The sequence below is a fragment of the Primulina eburnea genome, chromosome 7, assembly GCF_022965805.1.
Source record: "Primulina eburnea isolate SZY01 chromosome 7, ASM2296580v1, whole genome shotgun sequence".
Taxonomy (NCBI): Eukaryota; Viridiplantae; Streptophyta; class Magnoliopsida; order Lamiales; family Gesneriaceae; genus Primulina; species Primulina eburnea.
In genome coordinates, this window is record NC_133107.1 from 17,531,989 (window position 1) to 17,550,272 (window position 18,284).

At 35.8% G+C, this 18,284-nt stretch overlaps 1 protein-coding gene and 1 long non-coding RNA gene across 4 annotated transcripts; both read left to right on the forward strand.

Moving 5' to 3' along the window:
* The first annotated feature begins 4,443 nt into the window (after positions 1 to 4,443).
* LOC140836168 (uncharacterized) lies at positions 4,444 to 10,305 on the forward strand. Of its 2 annotated transcripts, none has more exons than XM_073201574.1 (7): positions 4,444 to 4,537; positions 8,351 to 8,741; positions 8,843 to 9,053; positions 9,154 to 9,246; positions 9,429 to 9,545; positions 9,628 to 10,067; positions 10,156 to 10,305. In XM_073201574.1, exons 3-6 carry the CDS (start codon positions 9,027 to 9,029, stop codon positions 9,970 to 9,972), a joined length of 582 nt encoding a protein of 193 aa, XP_073057675.1. In that variant the 5' UTR covers positions 4,444 to 4,537; positions 8,351 to 8,741; positions 8,843 to 9,026; the 3' UTR covers positions 9,973 to 10,067; positions 10,156 to 10,305. The 2 variants fall into 2 exon arrangements, with proteins under 2 accessions (XP_073057675.1, XP_073057676.1); XM_073201575.1 differs by having other exon boundaries at positions 9,649 to 10,067.
* A 1,659-nt stretch (positions 10,306 to 11,964) lies between these two features.
* On the forward strand, positions 11,965 to 13,807 carry LOC140836169 (uncharacterized). 2 transcript variants are annotated; one of them, XR_012118992.1, is made up of 4 exons: positions 11,965 to 12,711; positions 12,786 to 13,045; positions 13,122 to 13,229; positions 13,332 to 13,807. It is a non-coding gene; the product is annotated as an uncharacterized lncRNA (long non-coding RNA). The 2 variants fall into 2 exon arrangements; XR_012118991.1 differs by having other exon boundaries at positions 13,343 to 13,807.
* Positions 13,808 to 18,284: the final 4,477 nt, after the last annotated feature.

Sequence of the window (18,284 nt, forward strand, 5' to 3'; positions counted from 1 at the left end):
GTGTACCCTACTCGCAATTAATCGATCCTAGGCCAGACCCACTCGAACCAGCCTTGAACCAACCCTTCCTAGCCAGCCTTAGGACACTCCTGGACCGATCTAACACAAGATCACATCATATAAACATTGCAAGACGTAAACATTCACTAGCCACAAATATTGCCCCAACCGAGCCTTATGCGGCCACTCACGAATTAATGCCATCGGTCGACCCTAAGTTTACAACCAGCAGCGAGTGAGCCACCCTAGGCCATGGCTCAGACCCACCAGGGTCTGCTCACGGTTTGGAGCAGCCCCTAACGTCGATGGTTCCGCCTAAACTCCCGACCTAACGTAACCGCAGCTACAACCCAACAAATTCACGATCGACCTCCAACCAAACGTGAACACTTGAGATTCCAACCTAAGGACGCATAATTATTTGACATAAACAGCTTCCTAGTACTCTCGTACGACAGCGTCTTGCACCCAAATAAAAAAACGTGAGTGGCATGCATAATCGTATGGATTTCATGAACAAAACAGAAGCATAACTGTAAAACCGTGCAAGGGTAGTGAATTATACATATATAGAATATATATCAACATAAATACACAATGAATGATGCAAAAATCAAGATACATAGCGTGCCTTGATGATTAGATGCTAGAAAACTAGGAGAAATGCGCGTCAGGGAGGCATCAGAGGAGTGGAAATGAACTTTTCTTGAAAGAAAAATGGAGGGGCCGAAATGCAGCAAGGTGCTGCTGTATATTTGCTGCTGAAGTGATGTGAGGGAGGCCATTAATGGGCCTCAGATATAAATTAAAATGGTTTTAAGCCCATTTAGTAATAAAACAAACCCAACAAGCCCAAACGCACTTCAGAAAAATATTTCTTTTAGGTAAGTTTTTGAAAATATTTCCCGAACCCTCAAAATGTCCCCCTGTTTCGATAAAATTTTCGTACCGATTAAAAATATGCTCAGGCGGTAAAAATGCCCAACAAAACCCATTTCTTGAAAAATACACTTAAAACACGTTATATTAATTAATTAAAATTAATCATTCAATACAAATATTTTTCTTAATTTCCCCGGTCTCCGCTCCTCGTTCCAGGGCGGAATGCAACTTAAAAACCCTAATGCATGAAATTTAAAATATCGTGAAATAAATCCTAACCATGCAATAATTATGCATTAAATGCATAAAATCATTAAACACATAATTTAAATGAAACCCTAGATTGCATGCATTCATGTTACATGAATTAAATTTCTGGACCTTACAACTCTCTCTCTCTCTCTGCCCCATCACCCCCGCCGCGAAATTTAAAGCATACCGAATAACTCCGTGTAGCGACTCCTCATGTAAGGTCCAAAATTAAGACAACGTAATCCAACTGCATGCAAATCTAGGGAATATGAAAAATAGTTAATTAATTGATTTTAATTGCTAAATTGATTATGTTGATATGTTTATATGATGTTTTAGTAGTTTTTCTACTTAAATGCATTAAAATGTATTTTAAGGTTATTCGATTTGCGATCGAAGAATGGAGACCGATGGCTGAAAAATGAAAAATAATTTTATTAAATAATTGTTTTGAATTATTTAAAATATGGTTGATATTTTTTCTTATTTTTGAAAATAAAGAGTTTTCAGGTGATTTTATACGCCGAGACGTAATTTTATCGGTGTTGGATTTTCAAAAAAAATACGAACGTTTCGACAAACCGACTAATAATTTCACAAACTCTATTAAACAAATTAACTTTCACTACAAGAAATTCAGAATTTAACAACACTCAAAATAAACCGGTTTTATCAGAAATTGTTGTCTTTATTACTTTTAACAACGGTTTCAACGAAAACCGTTGTCTTTTTGAATTTTTTCCCTGTCAAATACAACAGTTTTTTATAAACCGATGTCTTTAATGGGTCAACGACAACGGTTTTATGAAACCGTTGTATATGGGCGTGCTTTTTGGGTGCGAAACCGTTGTCTTCGTGCTGGTTTTTTATTTTGCAAAGAACGGTTTTAAAAAAAACCGCTTTCTTTTATGGTCTACGACAACGGTTTTATACCGTTGTCTATGAGCGGGTTTTTTTAGTAACTGCGACAACAGTTTCTAATAACCGTTGTCTACGAGCGCGTTTTTATGCAGCTAAGACAACGTTTTAAAAAAAACGTGAGTGAAAGACAACGGTTTTTTTAGTTGGTACGACAACGGTATATAAAGTCGTTGTCTATGCACTTTTTTACGGCCTAAGACAATGGTTTAAAAATAACCGTTGTCGTAGTACTAAAAAAATTATTTTCAAAGCAACATTTTAATTTCTTTTAACAACAGTGTTTAAAAAACCGTTGTTAAAAAAACCAATTATCCCAACTTTAAAAAAATCGGATGACAAAGTAATTCTCTTATTACAGTTTACACACTTAATAATTTAAACAGATCGAAGTCGCCCTTGCTCGTTTTTCCCAAACCATCTCCCATCGCCCCCGTTTTTCCCAGCCAAATCCAAGCCGTCGTCTGTCCGTTCGCCGTCACCGAGGACCGGCGAAGGTAGCCCAGGTCCATTCGACCTTGATTGCAACGGTAATCCGGAGTTTTGAGCAAGGAAAGTACGTGAATCTTAGTCCTTTTCCTGTCGTGAATCGAAGTTGCCCTCGGTCATAAGCTTTTTTGAGCAAACCATTTCTCCTTTTTGCAAAGGTCACCTGCCTATTAATCTTGTTCTCTATTCTTTTCAACTCCACTCTCCCCCTCCCCGTGATCTATTTATCTATATAAATAAGTATGTTCAATTTTCTGAAATTTTTATTTTCACGCTTTCTTTTCTTGGGAAACTTTCTTCCTTAATTCACTTGCCCACGGTTTTCTCAAACCAAATGCGTGAAAATCTTGAAACCCTAAAAGAGAAAAAGCAGGAAACAGAAAAGGATTTAAACAGGAGAGAATAATATAATTTGGAAGCGGAAGCTTATCTATTTTATTCCTGTTATTTGAGGTTGTTAGATTTTCTGTAAGATTTTTCATGTACACCAACAGATCAGATATATGATACGAAGAAAGTTATGGTTGGAATTTTCTTTTCTTTTATTTTTTGATTAATTATTTCATATTATAGATGTGAAAATGAAAGATTAATCTTCTGACCATTGTAATAAAAAGCGTGTTGCAGAGTGTTAAATCTGGAGCGTGGAAACACGCGGTAAGATTAAAGCTCGGTGTATTTGTAATGCAGCATAGAGATGCGTGGCCGTGGTTCCTAAGGTCCATCATAACATGGAATCAATGCATACCACGTGTCGGATGTTCAGTGGATATAATCTTGCCAGTTATTCAGATTAGATTTTTTAAAAGGGGGATAAGTATTGGTTAGGGTTAATTGTTCAATGGACATATTTGAATGGAAGAATTATATTATTATATATATTATTTGAAGCATCCATTTTGACATCTTTATGATTACAGTAAGCTTTCCATGAACCTATTTTCCACACAAACTAACCCACTTCACATCTTTACATGGAATCCCAAGTAACATTTAATCAAAATTGCTATTACAGCTCAAATGCATTAAAACCTCAGAAAAATAAGAAAGTAAAGTTCATCTCGATTCATGTACATTGCTGTATTTATAAACATTTCGACCTCCAAACAATGACCGAGGAGCTGAGCTACAAACAAAATTTTAGAAAGAGTTCAAAATTCTTGACAACATGATACAAAGAAAAAGATTATTCAACCTTACAAAACGAAGTGGGTTTAGGACTGATAATAGGTTAACCAAATTCTTGAATTCCAGTGTAGTTTATGAATCATTATATCCAAATCCATACGACTAACTTTTTCTTTGTTGACTCTCTTCTTAATTTTGCAACTTGCAAGTGAAAAATAATATTTTGTGATGGTTGCTGATGCAGGTAGCTTTCAGGACAAAAGTTTTTCACCCAAATATAAATAGCAACGGTAGTATATGCCTTGATATCTTGAAGGAGCAGTGGAGCCCTGCATTAACTATTTCAAAGGTCACTTTTGCTTAATATAAAATAGCGACCTTCTTATGTTTAACAATCTGTTTAGACATGAAACATTTTGGTTAGTTGTCAGTTGCGGTTTTGTCATACTACATTCTTTAAGTCATCCTTTGGATCTAGATGCAGTTCAAGTGTTCATGTATTTGCAGTTTGTGTTAGTTTGCATGTAGTCAAACAAACTTGCATCACTGATCTGTTAAAGTGGAAAAATGATGTTTAAACATTTCTTTAATGCACTGGTGAGACGGTTAGAGATCTTCTGGAATCTGTAGTCGACATTTATTGAAATACACCAGCATCACCTCGGTTTATAACCTCATTTTTTTTCCTTTGTTATTCAGAACATGCTATTATAAAGTGCTGAAACATACTGGATTTGTTCATGAGAATGTTTTACAATTGCCAAAAAATGTACCTATTGCAGGTCTTGCAGGAATGTGAACTACTTCCAGCGCCTTTAGGTGTATGCTGATCTGGGAAGTTCGCAGGAGTCTAACTAGCCTACTTTGGGTAAGGAGTAGCTACATGAATTCAACCATTAACCAACTTATATAATATAAATATAAAGTTTAAAACAATTTTTGGTGTTTGTAACAAAATTCTCTTTATGTATACATGTGTGTGTATATATATTAAAAAGATAGGCTATCAATAAAAGATATTTTTATATTATTTAAAATTATTTTGAAGGGATTGGGCTCATTGTTAGCTGAGTAGTTGTACCGAGAATGGACAAAGAATGGATGTCAAAAGATAGGCTATCACATGAATTTGATGTTGGAGTAGAGTTTTTCTTGCAGTTTGCACTAAAAAATGCTATCCATTCTGACGCAATACCTTGTCCATGTGCAAATGTGGTAATCTAAGGAAGAAAAATGTTGAAACTATCAGGGCACATTTGTATTGTAATGGTATGGATTTGACATATCATACATGGATATGGCATGGGGAAAGATCTACGAAAGAGAACTCAATGAATGATAATGATCGAGTAGGACAAGACGAACACAAATCATTTAGTGAGGAACCTATAGATATGGTGCATTGTGTATATGAAAAGTTATGTTGATAATCCAAGCCAATTCAGTAAGCTACTTGAAGATGCAGATAAACTTTTATATCCTGGATGTGCTAAATTCACAAAGTTATCTGCAGTTGTAAAATTATTTAACTTGAAGGCAAAATATAGTTGGAGTGATAAAAGTTTCACTGATCTACTTATTTTGCTTGGAGAAATGCTTCCAGATCACAATGAATTGCCTTCATCTTTGTATGATGCAAAGAAAAGCTTACGCGCATTAGGGATGGACTATGTGAAAATTCATGCTTGTCCTAATGATTGTATCTTATACCGGAAGGAGTACGAAGATTTTGCAAATTTCCCTACTTGCGGGACGTCAAGGTGGAAGTTGGGCAACAAATCGAAGGTAAAGGAAGGAATTCCTGCAAAGGTCTTGTGGTATTTCCCACCTATTCCAAGATTTCAAAGAATGTTTCAGAATAAGGGGATATCCTAGGAGTTAACTTGGCATGCTGAAAAAAGAATTCGTGATGGATACTTGCGTCATCCAGCTGATTCGCCCTTTTGGAAATTAGTTGATCGCATGTGGCCAGATTTTTCTTATGAGCCAAGAAATCTTAGATTGGCTATATCAGCATATGGGATCAATCATCATAGTTTGATGCGTTCTGCATATAGTTGTTGGCCTGTTTTAATGATCACATAAAATCTTTCACCATGGTTGTGTATGAAGAGAAAATTTGTGATGCTTACTTTGTTGATATCTGGTCCTAGACAGCCGGGTAATGATATTGATGTTTACTTAGCACCTCTTATTGACGACTTAAAATGCTTATGGGATAAAGGTGTTGAAGCATATACTGCATATCGAGAAGAAAGTTTCTCTCTTAGAGCTGTTATGCTATGGACAATCAATGATTTTCCTGCATATGGTAACATGTCAGGATGTGTTGTGAAAGGATATCATGCATGTCCTATTTGTGCAGAAGAAACATATTCGACAAGGTTGAAGCATTGTAGAAATATGTCATATACAGGCCATAGAAGGTTTCTACTTTCAAGTCATCCTTATCGAAGACAAAAGAAAGAATTTAATGGGAAGCAAGAATTTAACCTCGCACCAAAACCATTGAGTGGCAATGAAATTTTAGAAAGAGTTCAAAGAATTAATTATCATTGTGGAGAATTCAGCGGAAAGCTTCAGTCAAAGAATGATGACGGGATAACATGCTGGAAAAAGAAATCAATATTCTTTGAACTTGAGTATTGGAAAGATCTACATGTTCGACATGTTCTTGATGTGATGCACATTGAAAAAAATGTTTGTGAAAGTCTCATCGGTACGTTACTTGACGTTCCAGGAAAAACAAAGGATGGAGTAGCAACAAGATTAGATCTTTTGGAAATGAATTTAAGAACTGAATTGGCACCAAGGATTGAGGAGAAGAAAACGTGTTTGCCAGCAGCATGTTACACACTAAGTAAGGATGAGAAAAGAAGTATTTGCAATTCTTTGTCGGGAGTAAAGGTACCTGTAGGTTATTCATCCAATGTTAGAAACCTTGTGTCGATGAAGGATTTGAAACTTGTTGGCTTGAAGTCACACGACTATCACACTTTAATGCAACAATTGCTTCCAGTGGCCATCCGCGGTGTCTTGCCAAAACATGTCAGAGACACTATCACCCGGCTGTGTTTCTTCTTCAATGTGTTATATAGTAAAGTGATAGACGTCTTAAAGTTGTATGACTTGCAAAGAGAGATTGTGTTGATATTGTGTTCACTTGAAAAGTACTTTCCCCCTTCATTTTTTGATATAATGATTCATTTAACTGTTCATCTTGTGCGGGAGGTCAAATTGTGTGGACCGATTTGGTATAGGCACATGTACCCATTTGAAAGATTCATGAAGATTTTGAAAGGTTATGTGCGCAATCGCAATCGGCCTGAAGGGTGTATAGCCGAATGTTATATTGCTGAAGAGGCTGTTGAATTTTGCTCAGATTATCTATCTAATGTCCACACAATTGGGATACCATCAAGGCATCGAGAAGTAGAACTTACTAAGCCTTTATCGGGAGCAGTTTTGCACTCAACTAGTCATGATGAGCTGCAACAAGCACATCGTCATGTATTGACAAATGATGTTTGAGATTCATCCTTATGTCGAGTAAGATATCTAACCTATCAATTCTTTCATGCACTTTGCATACATTCTATTGGTTTATCTATTGCAAATTGTTTCATTAGGGAACACATGGTGGATTTGAAATCAAGATTTCCTCATAAAGCCAAGTCCAAAAAGTTGTTACAAGATGAGCATAACCGAACGTTTACTAACTGGTTGCGTGATACTGTAAGTTCCAAAATACTATATATTAACATGCATACAACTCTTGGTATCTTACATAAAATCTAAATTTATGGCATTGTGAAATATAGGTTTCACTTTTAATTCATCATTCTACCCATGAAATATCAGAAAGATTGAAGTGGATGGAGCGTGGACCTAGCAAAAAAGTGTTAAAGTATTCTAGTTATCTGATTGATGGGGTTACATATACTACAAAAGAACGTGATGACATACGAGTAACTCAAAACTCTGGAGTAAGCTTAGTTGCAAAGACAATGCAAGTTGCCAGTGCAAAGGATAAAAACCCAATTGTTTCAGATATGGTTTTTTATGGAGTTATTGAAGAAATATGGGAACTTGATTACCATAAATTTCAAATTCCAATGTTCAAATGTAATTGGGTGGAGAATAATAATGGTATTAAAGTAGATGATCTTGGTTTCACATTGGTAACTTTGAAAAGAATTGGATTCAAATCCGACTCTTTTATCTTGGGAAGTCAAGCAAAGCGAGTATTTTACATTGAAGATCCTGAATGGAGTATTGTACTTGCAACTCCTACTAGAGAGTCATTTGAACTTGTCAATGGTGATGAATTGGAATACACTTCAATTCACTATCAATCTTTTACCAGAGGGTTACCATCAATGGGTGTTGACGGAGCATTTGACAATGAACCATCATGCCTTCGTGAAGATAGTGATGGGACTTGTGTCGACAATGTTTAACCAAAGATATTTTACTTTTGACGATGTAAAGATTGTGATGGGACTTGGGTAGACAATATTGAAGTTATACTTTTATTTATCTTTGTACATGTTGGATTTCTATGGAAGATGAATTTCTTATCCTATTTTTTGTTGTATATATTGTGTATTTACTTCTATAGTGATATGTGTTTTTCGCTTTTTTGTCGAACAGGTTAAATCTGGACTATGAAATCCTTTAGAAAGCTTAAAATTGGGTCTCATGATGATGACACAATTCATGAACCGAGCAAGAGATTAGGACGGCCTGCAATGATTGGAAAGGGCAAAGAAAAAATTGCATCTACTTCTACCGACAAGAGTTTTGATGGGAAGGAAATGTTGGGATCTACAGACACTGAAACAACAAGAACATCTAGAGGTCGTACACATCTAGATAAGCTTTCTAGGCAGAGGGTTCAGGGAATTCGAAAGGAGGTAAGATTCAATCTGCTTGGACAACCAGTAGGAGAAGTTGCTGCTGAAATGCAGAGTTATATTGGTGTGCTTGCTCGAGAAAAAGTTAAGATAACTTACAAGACATGGAAGCAAGTTCCAAGTGAAGTGAAAGAATTGATATGTGAGTCTGTTAATGTAAGTTCTATTGTTTTTTCACAAGTAATATTCATATTGTTTATATGTATTTTATGTTATGTAATTCTTTTTAATGTATTTCCAATTTTGATGCTTTACAGTTGACATTTGATGTTCCCCTCAAGCTGGAAAAAGTGATGTTTAAGTTCAGCAAATAATAAGTGGCGTCAATTTAAATCACATCTCACTCAAACATACATTTCGAACAAGGTTGATAAACCAGAGGAGTTGGATCAACCACCTACTGGCTATGGTCTTGCACGAGATGACTGGATTTCTTTTGTCATGACTCGCATGTCTGATAAATTCATTGTAAGTATCATTTTTTTTTGTTTTTTTGAAAATATGTCCACCATGAAGTATTTAACGAATTAAAAAATATTTGATATGTGTAATTCTTCACTTTGACTAGGAACTAAGTGATCAACAAAAGGAAAGAAGGAAGAAGAACATATACCCTCATCGCCTTTCTCGTAAGGTCTATGCACGATTTGCTGAAGAAATAGTAAGTATATTTCAACATTTGTGCCGCCCAAGAAGTGACTGTTGCATTCCTTTGCATGAATACTTGTAACATGTGTGGCTGTTTTTTTTTCTAGCATGTGATATATATCATTGCATTCGCTTTTTTTTTTTTTCAACATTTAACATATTTGACAAATACCATTTGATGGTTCTTGTATGTAGGCAAGTGAATTGTGTGACGATGATGATATCAATAGAGCTATTATTTGGAAAAAAGGGCGAGTGAATAAAGAAAGGGATTTTGATGGTCAGGAGTTTCAAATAACAGTAGAAAAGATTGTGAGCAAAATATACATAAAAATCAATTATTTTATTTTAATGAAATCTTTTAAAGTAATTAATATTTTCAATTGGATGACAGGATGATTACATACAACAAAAGCGTGAGGGGAAACTTGAAATAAAAGAGACAAAAAAGGATATTCTCACGAAAGCACTCAATTCAGATGAACATGGTGGACGTGTGAGAGCTGTTGGAGGTCACATCACTCCAACATTATATTTCAATGTTGGTAGAAGTTGGAAGACTGAGGATGTTGACAGAAAGCTAATGATTGAGCAAAAAAAAGATTTGATCGAGGCTAGAAAATTAATTCAAGAGCAAGATACACGCATTCAAAAACTTGAAGCAATTATCTACAAAATAGGTGCATGGGACAGTGAGATTGATGACAAAGGAAGTTGTTCAGAAAATTGCATCAAGTGAATGAAAATGAAATGAAAATCGACAAGTTTTTCCCCAGTTATGAAGATTTGAATGACGTCGAAATTAAAGTTGTGGAAAAATCTGTTGCTTTACAGGTATATATTTTGTTGTGGTTATATAGTACTTAATATTTTTTAACTAAAGATTTATTACAATTCATTGACATAACTATTTGTCTTTTAGGGTCAAGCGGTTATTTTGACATTGGATTCTAGCACAGACATTGTTGCATATGGAACAGTTGTTGAGGTCAATGGAGCTAATAACTTGCTTCATGGTGTTCCATTACCTCAAAATTGCATGCGTGTATCCATTGACGAGGCAATGCAAAAATCAGCATATAACGGCCTGAAAATCTTTACTTGAAAATTTGCGGGAAATTTAAAGTTTTTCTTTTAAAATAAATGGAGTGCCTCATTCATATCAATAACTGAAAAAAATGTTTACATTCAAAAATAGCAGCGGAAGAAATGAATACTTGCCAAAAGAACCAGTTAAAATATTCAACGACTGATAAAATATTTGAGCATTAAAAATAAAATGGCAAGTGCTGAAACTGAGGTCCTCGGGTGCCACTACTGCCGACCCAAGATAGCTCACTGGTCCCCGCCTTCGGTCTTGACACCATCGGTACCTACAACAATCAAGTCTAGTGAGTCTAAAGACTCGGCATGCATATATCGTAAATAACGAGTAAATAATATAGTAAAATTTGCATGGGAGTAAAATTATCATGTCATGAGGCATAATCGTGAAAATAATTTATCATGAGCAATTATAATACGTGCATAGCTGAACTGAAAAACTCATGGTAGAAATGTTTGCTCCTTGGAGCCCTGTACTGAAATAACTTGTAATAAATTTTCTAGGGGCAAAATGGTCATTTTGCACCCGAGGTGAGATTTTAGTCATAGCAGCGCCTTGAGCACAAATCATAATATTTTTAAATGTTCATGCATAACGTTTACGATTTTTACGCTATTATAATAATTACGGTGCATGCTTAATTTAAAGGAATTAAGTGAGGAAGTGAAGAGCACTCCGTCTCCGCCGCGCCGCGTCGTTATTTTGTTTGTTTTCAGTCAAAACAAACCAAGGCATGTTTATATCTTCTTTCACTCTTCAATCAAGCCATATAGATATTTTTAAATATCGCAAATACATGATTTTAATGCAAGAAGATCGAAATTGTTCATATTTAATTATATTACGTGCAAATACAAATTTTGAGATTTATGCGATATTTCTTGTGGTCACTTTACTATCAGTATTAAATCCGGTCCCCAGTATCGGTCCGGTCACCAGTTACCGGTTAGTTCAGTTGTTTCACCCAGTACTGTGGCAGTAGTCTGATCAGACGTAAATCCGATCCCCAGTATCGGTCCGGTCCCCAGTCAGCACTTGCCATTTTATTTTTAATGCTCAAATATTTTATCAGTCGTTGAATATTTTAACTGGTTCTTTTGGCAAGTATTCATTTCTTCCACTGCTATTTTTGAATGTAAACATTTTTTTTCAGTTATTGGTATGAATGAGGCACTCCATTTATTTTAAAATAAAAACTTTAAATTTCCCGCAAATTTTCAAGTAAAGATTTTCGGGCCAATGCACATGGGCTGTTCCCGATTGGGCTGTATCCCTCTCGGTTGTCCCATTACCCATTACTCATAGAACTTCTCCAGCCCAGGAACTGGAGCTTTTGCCTTCCCCAGGATTAGAACCCAAGACCTCCTGGACTTATATAGATCTTGGCAGCAATCCTGGTACCAGTTGATCTACTAGATCAACTGGTACCAATTGATCTAGTAGATCAACTGGTACCAGGATTGCTGCCAAGATCTATATAAGTCCAGGAGGTCTTGGGTTCTAATCCTGGGGAAGGCAAAAGCTCCAGTTCCTGGGCTGGAGAAGTTCTATGAGTAATGGGTAATGGGACAACCGAGAGGGATACAGCCCAATCGGGAACAGCCCATGTGCATTACAAAGCACTTTTGCCAATTCCGATTCCCAATGAATGTTAAAATGTTGGGGATGCCGTAGGAACACACGTTGCTTGGCCAAATCATTTGATAATGCTACGACAAGAGGTACACGTATGCTTATATTTCAAAGTAAATGTATGTCAAATTCTCCAGTATTGCACCTATCTAACATGTTTACAATACAATTATCAGAAGCGTCAAAGGAACAAAATCGTCAGTTTTGAAAGAAACCAGACTTTGTCATCAGATGTGCCAAGAGCAGTGCACATGGTGTATTGTTATTGTAAGACAGCCCTTGAAAATGGAAGGAAATTAGCATTTCTTTTAGATTATGAAGTATTTACAGATGACTATGAAGTTAACTTGCACTTTGAGGACATCAGTCCTTTATATCACTTGGAGCCAATTTCTGGAAATTGTATAGTTGTCTACATTTTGTAAGTCTTCGATTAACTTAAAGTTTGTTTGTTCTTTTCTTATATTATTATGTAAGATGCATATAATTTGTTAGTTTAGTATGTAGTGTAGTTTTGATTTTCTTTTAATTGAAATGACATGCATCTTTATAAAAGATTGTGAAAGAAAACAAGATTGAAAAATTCAGATTCGTTAATCCACACAACATCCCAAATTTGCAAAAATATACACACGACAAAACAGGTAAAATTGAAAGGTTGAACAAGAGGGCGAGTTTTTTAGCGGATATGCTAAGTGGTGTAGCAATGGATCAAGTGGTTTTGGTTCCAAGTTGTTGTGGGTAAGTAAGATTCTAATATAATTTTCAATTGTTTTTTTTAGTGAATTACAAACACTTATTATGTTCGTCTGTAGTTTTCATTGGACTCTCACCGTCATCGAGCCTTATAAGGAGATTGTTTATTTGGTGGATTCCCTAAGTCACCGCATTCGCGATGAGGATTGGAAATATGTTGTGGAAATTTGAGTTCATATTCCATATTAATGATGCGTTTCATATAATGAAAAAACACTCATATATCAACTCTGTTGAATGTTAATGAAGGGCGTTGAGATTGTTTAACTCAACTAAGGGAAGGAAAGGAAGAAAGCGTGTACAATGGGAAGTCATAAAGGTATGCGTAATTCTCATTCGAGCTAATTTTTTTATGTGTATATTTGTCATTAACAATTTCACATTTTTTAACATAGGCTCCTAAGCAACCGGATGCAAAACAATGTGGTTATTATGTGATGAGATTCATGAGGCAGATTACTGAAGAAGTTACAACTCTTGAGGGGGATCCACTAAGATCGATAGTAATATTATCTTGGTTATATAAAATAATTACAAGTTATGTAGCTACTTATCATTTTGAAATTTCATTAAGTTGTGTTTTTTTTACTAATATACTTTTTGAGTGTGTTCATAGTTCAAAAAAACGGAGTATTCTATGGAAGAAACTGATGAGGTGCGCACCGAGCTGGCCGAATGCATACATGATCATATTTATGAATAGGAAGGACATGAGTTCATCTTATTTGAAAAAATACAGCTCATATTGAACGGATTTGGACATTATTTTTATACCTTTTAACATGTTTACGGGCTGTTTCAGAAATAGTCATTTTGCACATGGTTTAGCTTCTAAGTTGGGTGAAATTCTTGTTTCTACTTTAAGATTTCAAAAGTGATATTATTTTGGTTTTTTGCATTTTTCCTTTCAGTTTGTGGATCAGGAATACAAATGATACTAGATTGACATGTGATTTTTTTTGTGTTTGTTGGTTCATGACATGTGGATCTCTTCATTACTTTCAGCATATGTTGAAAGAATGTGGTAATTATAGGTGATAGGTGTGATGTATGGTCTGGCTGTGTAGGTGATAGGTGTGGTGTATGGTCGTATTTAAATTTATTTTGAATATATATATTGTTGTTGTGTGTTTTTATATTTTCTGGTATGTCCTACTTGCGTGGAGGTTATGCCAAAATTTTATGCTGAAAGAATGTGGTAATTATAGGTGATAGGTGTGAGTATGGTCTGACTGTGTAGGTGATAGGTGTGGTGTATGGTCGTATTTAAATTTATTTCGAATATATATATTGTTGTTGTGTGTTTTTATATTTTTTGGTATGTCCCACTTGCGTGGAGGTTATGCCAAAATTTTTCTAGGCCCTGAAGTCCGTTTTAAACTTGTCTATTGCATATTGTTCTCAATTCATGGCTTATTGTTTTCTAACAAGACTTTTTGCTTTTTAATACATGACTTGTTCTATATGTATGTTTTAATACTAAGTTGTACATGTGTCGAAATTTAACAATCATTAAAATAATGTGGTTTTTATTTTCACAGGCACTGTAATGATGTTTTGGAAGATGCACCAGCAGAGAATTTATTCCAACAAGCTATAGAAGATATTTTGGAGTTGATATGTGCAAGTCTTGGTTATAGGGTATTTCTATTTTTGTTAACTTAACTAAAAGTTTTTGGAATACGGTTACATACTTTTTTTTATTCTTGGTTTTATGAATGACATATTTCTGTTTGTGAGTATATATATATATATATATATATATATATATATATATATATATATATATATATATATATATATATATATATATATATATATATATGTTGATGTTTGAATTGATTTTATATAAGGGTTAATTGATATATATTTCACACCCAATTTTTTTAATTGATTAAACAATTTATGGTTTAAATAAAATATACAACGGTTTGCTAATATATAAGACAACAGTTTAAAGTGATGTAAATCAAATCCGAAGACAACAGATTTAAAATGTTGTAAAACTGTTATATATTGCAGCGAAAGACATCGGTTTTAAAACATTGGGAAACTGTTGTTGAATGCGATAAAAGACAATGGTTACAAACAGTTCTCGTTTCTATAACACAACGGTTTTTAAGAGCTACGACAACGGTTTATTATCGTTGTATTTATACACCGACAACAACGGTTTTTCGCCGTTGTCTTTGTGCGCACCCTTTCACAACAAGGCGTTTAACAACGGTTTTACAAGACCTACGACAACGGTTTTTCACCGTCGTCTTTGATGTCTATGACAACGGTTTTTCACCGTTGTTTTTGCGCGAACCTTTAACCACAGGAGCTTCTACAACGGATTTTCAAGACATACGACAACGGTTTTTCACCGTTGTCTTTGAGCGCACCCTTTAACCACAGGGGATTTTTAACAACGGTTTTTTAAGACATACGACAATGGTGTTTCACCGTTGTATTTGACGTCTACGACAACGGTTTTTCACCGTTGTCTTTGAGCGTATCCTTTAACTACATGGGCTTTAACAACGGTTTTTCAAGACATACAACAACGGTTTTCCACCGTTGTATTTGATGTCTACGATAACGGTTTTTCACCGTTGTCTTTGAGCGTACCCTTTAACCACAGGAGCTTTAGCAACGGTTTTTTCAAGACATACAACAACGGTTTTTCACCGTTGTCTTTAGTCTTTTTTTTTTTGTAGTGTTTATTAAGCACTAATGGGCTTAATGGACCTATTATACAATACTAATGGGCCCTAAGCTTGCACACACAATTTAATTAGTATAACTAAGCTAAACCCACCCCATAATTAAAACACATCACACGTCCCTCACCCCCAAACAAATTACTAGGAATCTTTTCTCTCAAACTCACGGCACACACATTAGAAAACAAGAGGAAGGTTTCGAATTCTTCCAAGGGTTTCAAGCCAAGGTCCTCTCGTCGTCGTTCTTCGATTCGTCAACGTAAATTTGTGCGTTATACACGCAAAGGCACGTCATATTCTTTCCTTTACTCATCCATCACACCATAATATGAATTTGTATATGAATTGCATTAAAAAAGTTGCACTTTGATTTATTTTCGTTTTTATGCAAACATGAATTTTAAAGCATGTTGTTTTGATCCAAAATCATGATATAAGTGTACATGAAGGGGCTGCCATGTATAGGACTAAAAAACGGCATGTTTAACACGATTTTATGGAGTCCTAAGACACACAAACACACTGCACACAAGGAACAAAAAAGCAGGAACCATCTTCTCGGTTTGTTGATCAAGGTTCAGGTTTTAGTGGTTAGGCTTTGCATGGCTTGGCTTGGGTCATTGCTGGGTCTTGGTTTGAGTCAGGGAAGGAGTCCTAGCCATGCTAGGACTCGAGAGTCACGGCTAGGGAGGAGTCCACCCAAGAGCCATCGAGAAGGGCTGCGCTCGTGCAGCAGCGCGCAGGAAAAAAGGCTCGGCCAGGGGACTTCGGGCTGGGCTAGGTCAAGTCCTTATAGTCTTAAGAGGGTGCATAATGGGCTGGATCAGGGGCTGGTCCAGTGGCTAGGGTCTTAGGCGCGAAACGAAGAGTCTTATTCTATTATGGAGTCTCGGCCAAGGCATGTTTCTAATTGTGTAGCTTCGGTTTGGGGCTAGGTTCGAGTCCTAGGGTTACTGAGGGTTTGTGAGGGTCTAGGGGAGGGCTGGTTTGAAGTTGGCTTGGGCTGGTTCGAATATGGCTCATAGAAAACTTAAGTTGGCTCATAGGTTCCTTAGGTGGTTCGAGTTAGGGTATCCTTTGAACTAAAATTTGAAATGTAGCTCAACGGGGGTCGAATCATGGTTCACGAGGGAAAAATAATTATTAAAAGTCTAAGTTTTAAGTTTGGGGATTTTATATTAAAGTTGGTTTAATTCGGGTTTAAAACACATTAAGAACTAATAATTAATGAATAAATAAAAAGTCTAGAATTTAGGATAAATAAAAATACGAGAAAATTTATGTAAGCTTAAATAATTATTTGGGATGGTCTAGGGTCAACGGAATTAATAAATGTCAAAAACGTGAAATTTTACGTCTAGGGGTAAAACGGTAATTTTACACCCAAAAATTAGTAAATGTCATGACAGTGTCCTGAATTCCGTTTTATATGTTAATATGATTTTTTCATTTTTATGGAATTTTATGATGAACGATAACATTAAAAGACATGTTGTTTGCTTGGTTTAAAAGAAAACGTCAAATGCCTGTTTAATTTTTATAAGTGATGAAAATACGAAATTTTGAAGGAAGTGAACTAATTGTGACTAATACGATGATATATTAATACATAGGACAAGGCTCAGTTGACGGGTGAGAGTGTCTCTGATGTCCCGCCGCCCAGTACTGTGGTTACATGTAGATGGATCTGTCGCCCCATACAAATACGAATACGAAAGTCATAATTAACGATCTGAATTCAACGAAAATTAATACGTATATGAATATGATGAATATGAATATGTTTATGATAAATATGAATAAGTTTACGATGATATGGAATGTTTATGAAATTTTTTTATGTTTATGTATCTTTATGAAAATGATATTTTACGTACAAGTATTTTAACTGTTGCATGTGATTTGTATACGTAGTATTTGGTATCAAGATTATAGTTTGCTGAGTCTTTAGACTCACTAAGTGTGATTGATGTAGAGGAATATGATAATAATGATAATGGAGGTCTTGATGGTTGATCTGACTGAACTGAAGGTGCACATAACCCGAGGACCAGCGTTTATCTTTTCCGCATTTATGTTTATGTTTATGATTAAAGATTTTCACGACTTTTATTTATGCTTTTAAGAGGTTTTAGGTTGGCTTTATTTTAAAATACGGCTTTTAAGTTTAGTAAACATGCAAATTTTCGACCCTAGGCCCTACCGGCTCGGACCAGCCTTGGACCAACCCTTCCTAGCCCACCTTAGGACTCTCCTGGAACAACTTAACACAAGCTCCCTGCCCCATGTATGCTGCACGACTCACGCGCTGGCTAGCCACCAGATCGCACCAACCGAGCCAACCTTCTCTCATCTTGATCCATCGGCTATTTGGCTAAATCCAGCAGTGTTCGAGCCCTACTAAGCCGTGTCTCAAATCCATCAGGGTCTGGTCCAGGGCTTAGCTCGTCCCTTGCACCATCGGATCAGCCACATCACCCGATCCACACACACCACCAAGCCAGAACCCAAAGAACTCGATCGCCTCTACTAAAACCAACAAAGCTTCGACTCCAGCCTTAAGTTCTCCCCTTACTCGACGTGTACAACCCTTAGAAACATAAAAATCGACAGCCCCTTGCACAAATGATAGAAAACGTGAGAATGAAGCAAAAATGATGCATTTTCATGTCACATCATTGCATAAAACAAAACCTCAAGACGTGTAAATAATTTGCCATGAATTTACCTATAATTCAGCATATATAATATTGGCTTGAATGAAGAGAAATAAGAGATACATGCGTGCCTTAGCGTTATATGATCAAAATCTCGAAGAACTATGCGTGGGACGTGAACCAGAGAGGTGGG

What these genes read in the sequence shown, in the direction of transcription:
- LOC140836168 (XM_073201574.1), top strand. Translation starts at nt 9,027, where the DNA reads ATGACTCGCATGTCTGATAAATTCATT. An exon ending in GCATGTCTGATAAATTCATT is followed by an intron (nt 9,054 to 9,153) that starts GTAAGTATCATT and finishes CACTTTGACTAG; the next exon opens with GAACTAAGTGATCAACAAAA. An exon ending in AAATAACAGTAGAAAAGATT is followed by an intron (nt 9,546 to 9,627) that starts GTGAGCAAAATA and finishes ATTGGATGACAG; the next exon opens with GATGATTACATACAACAAAA.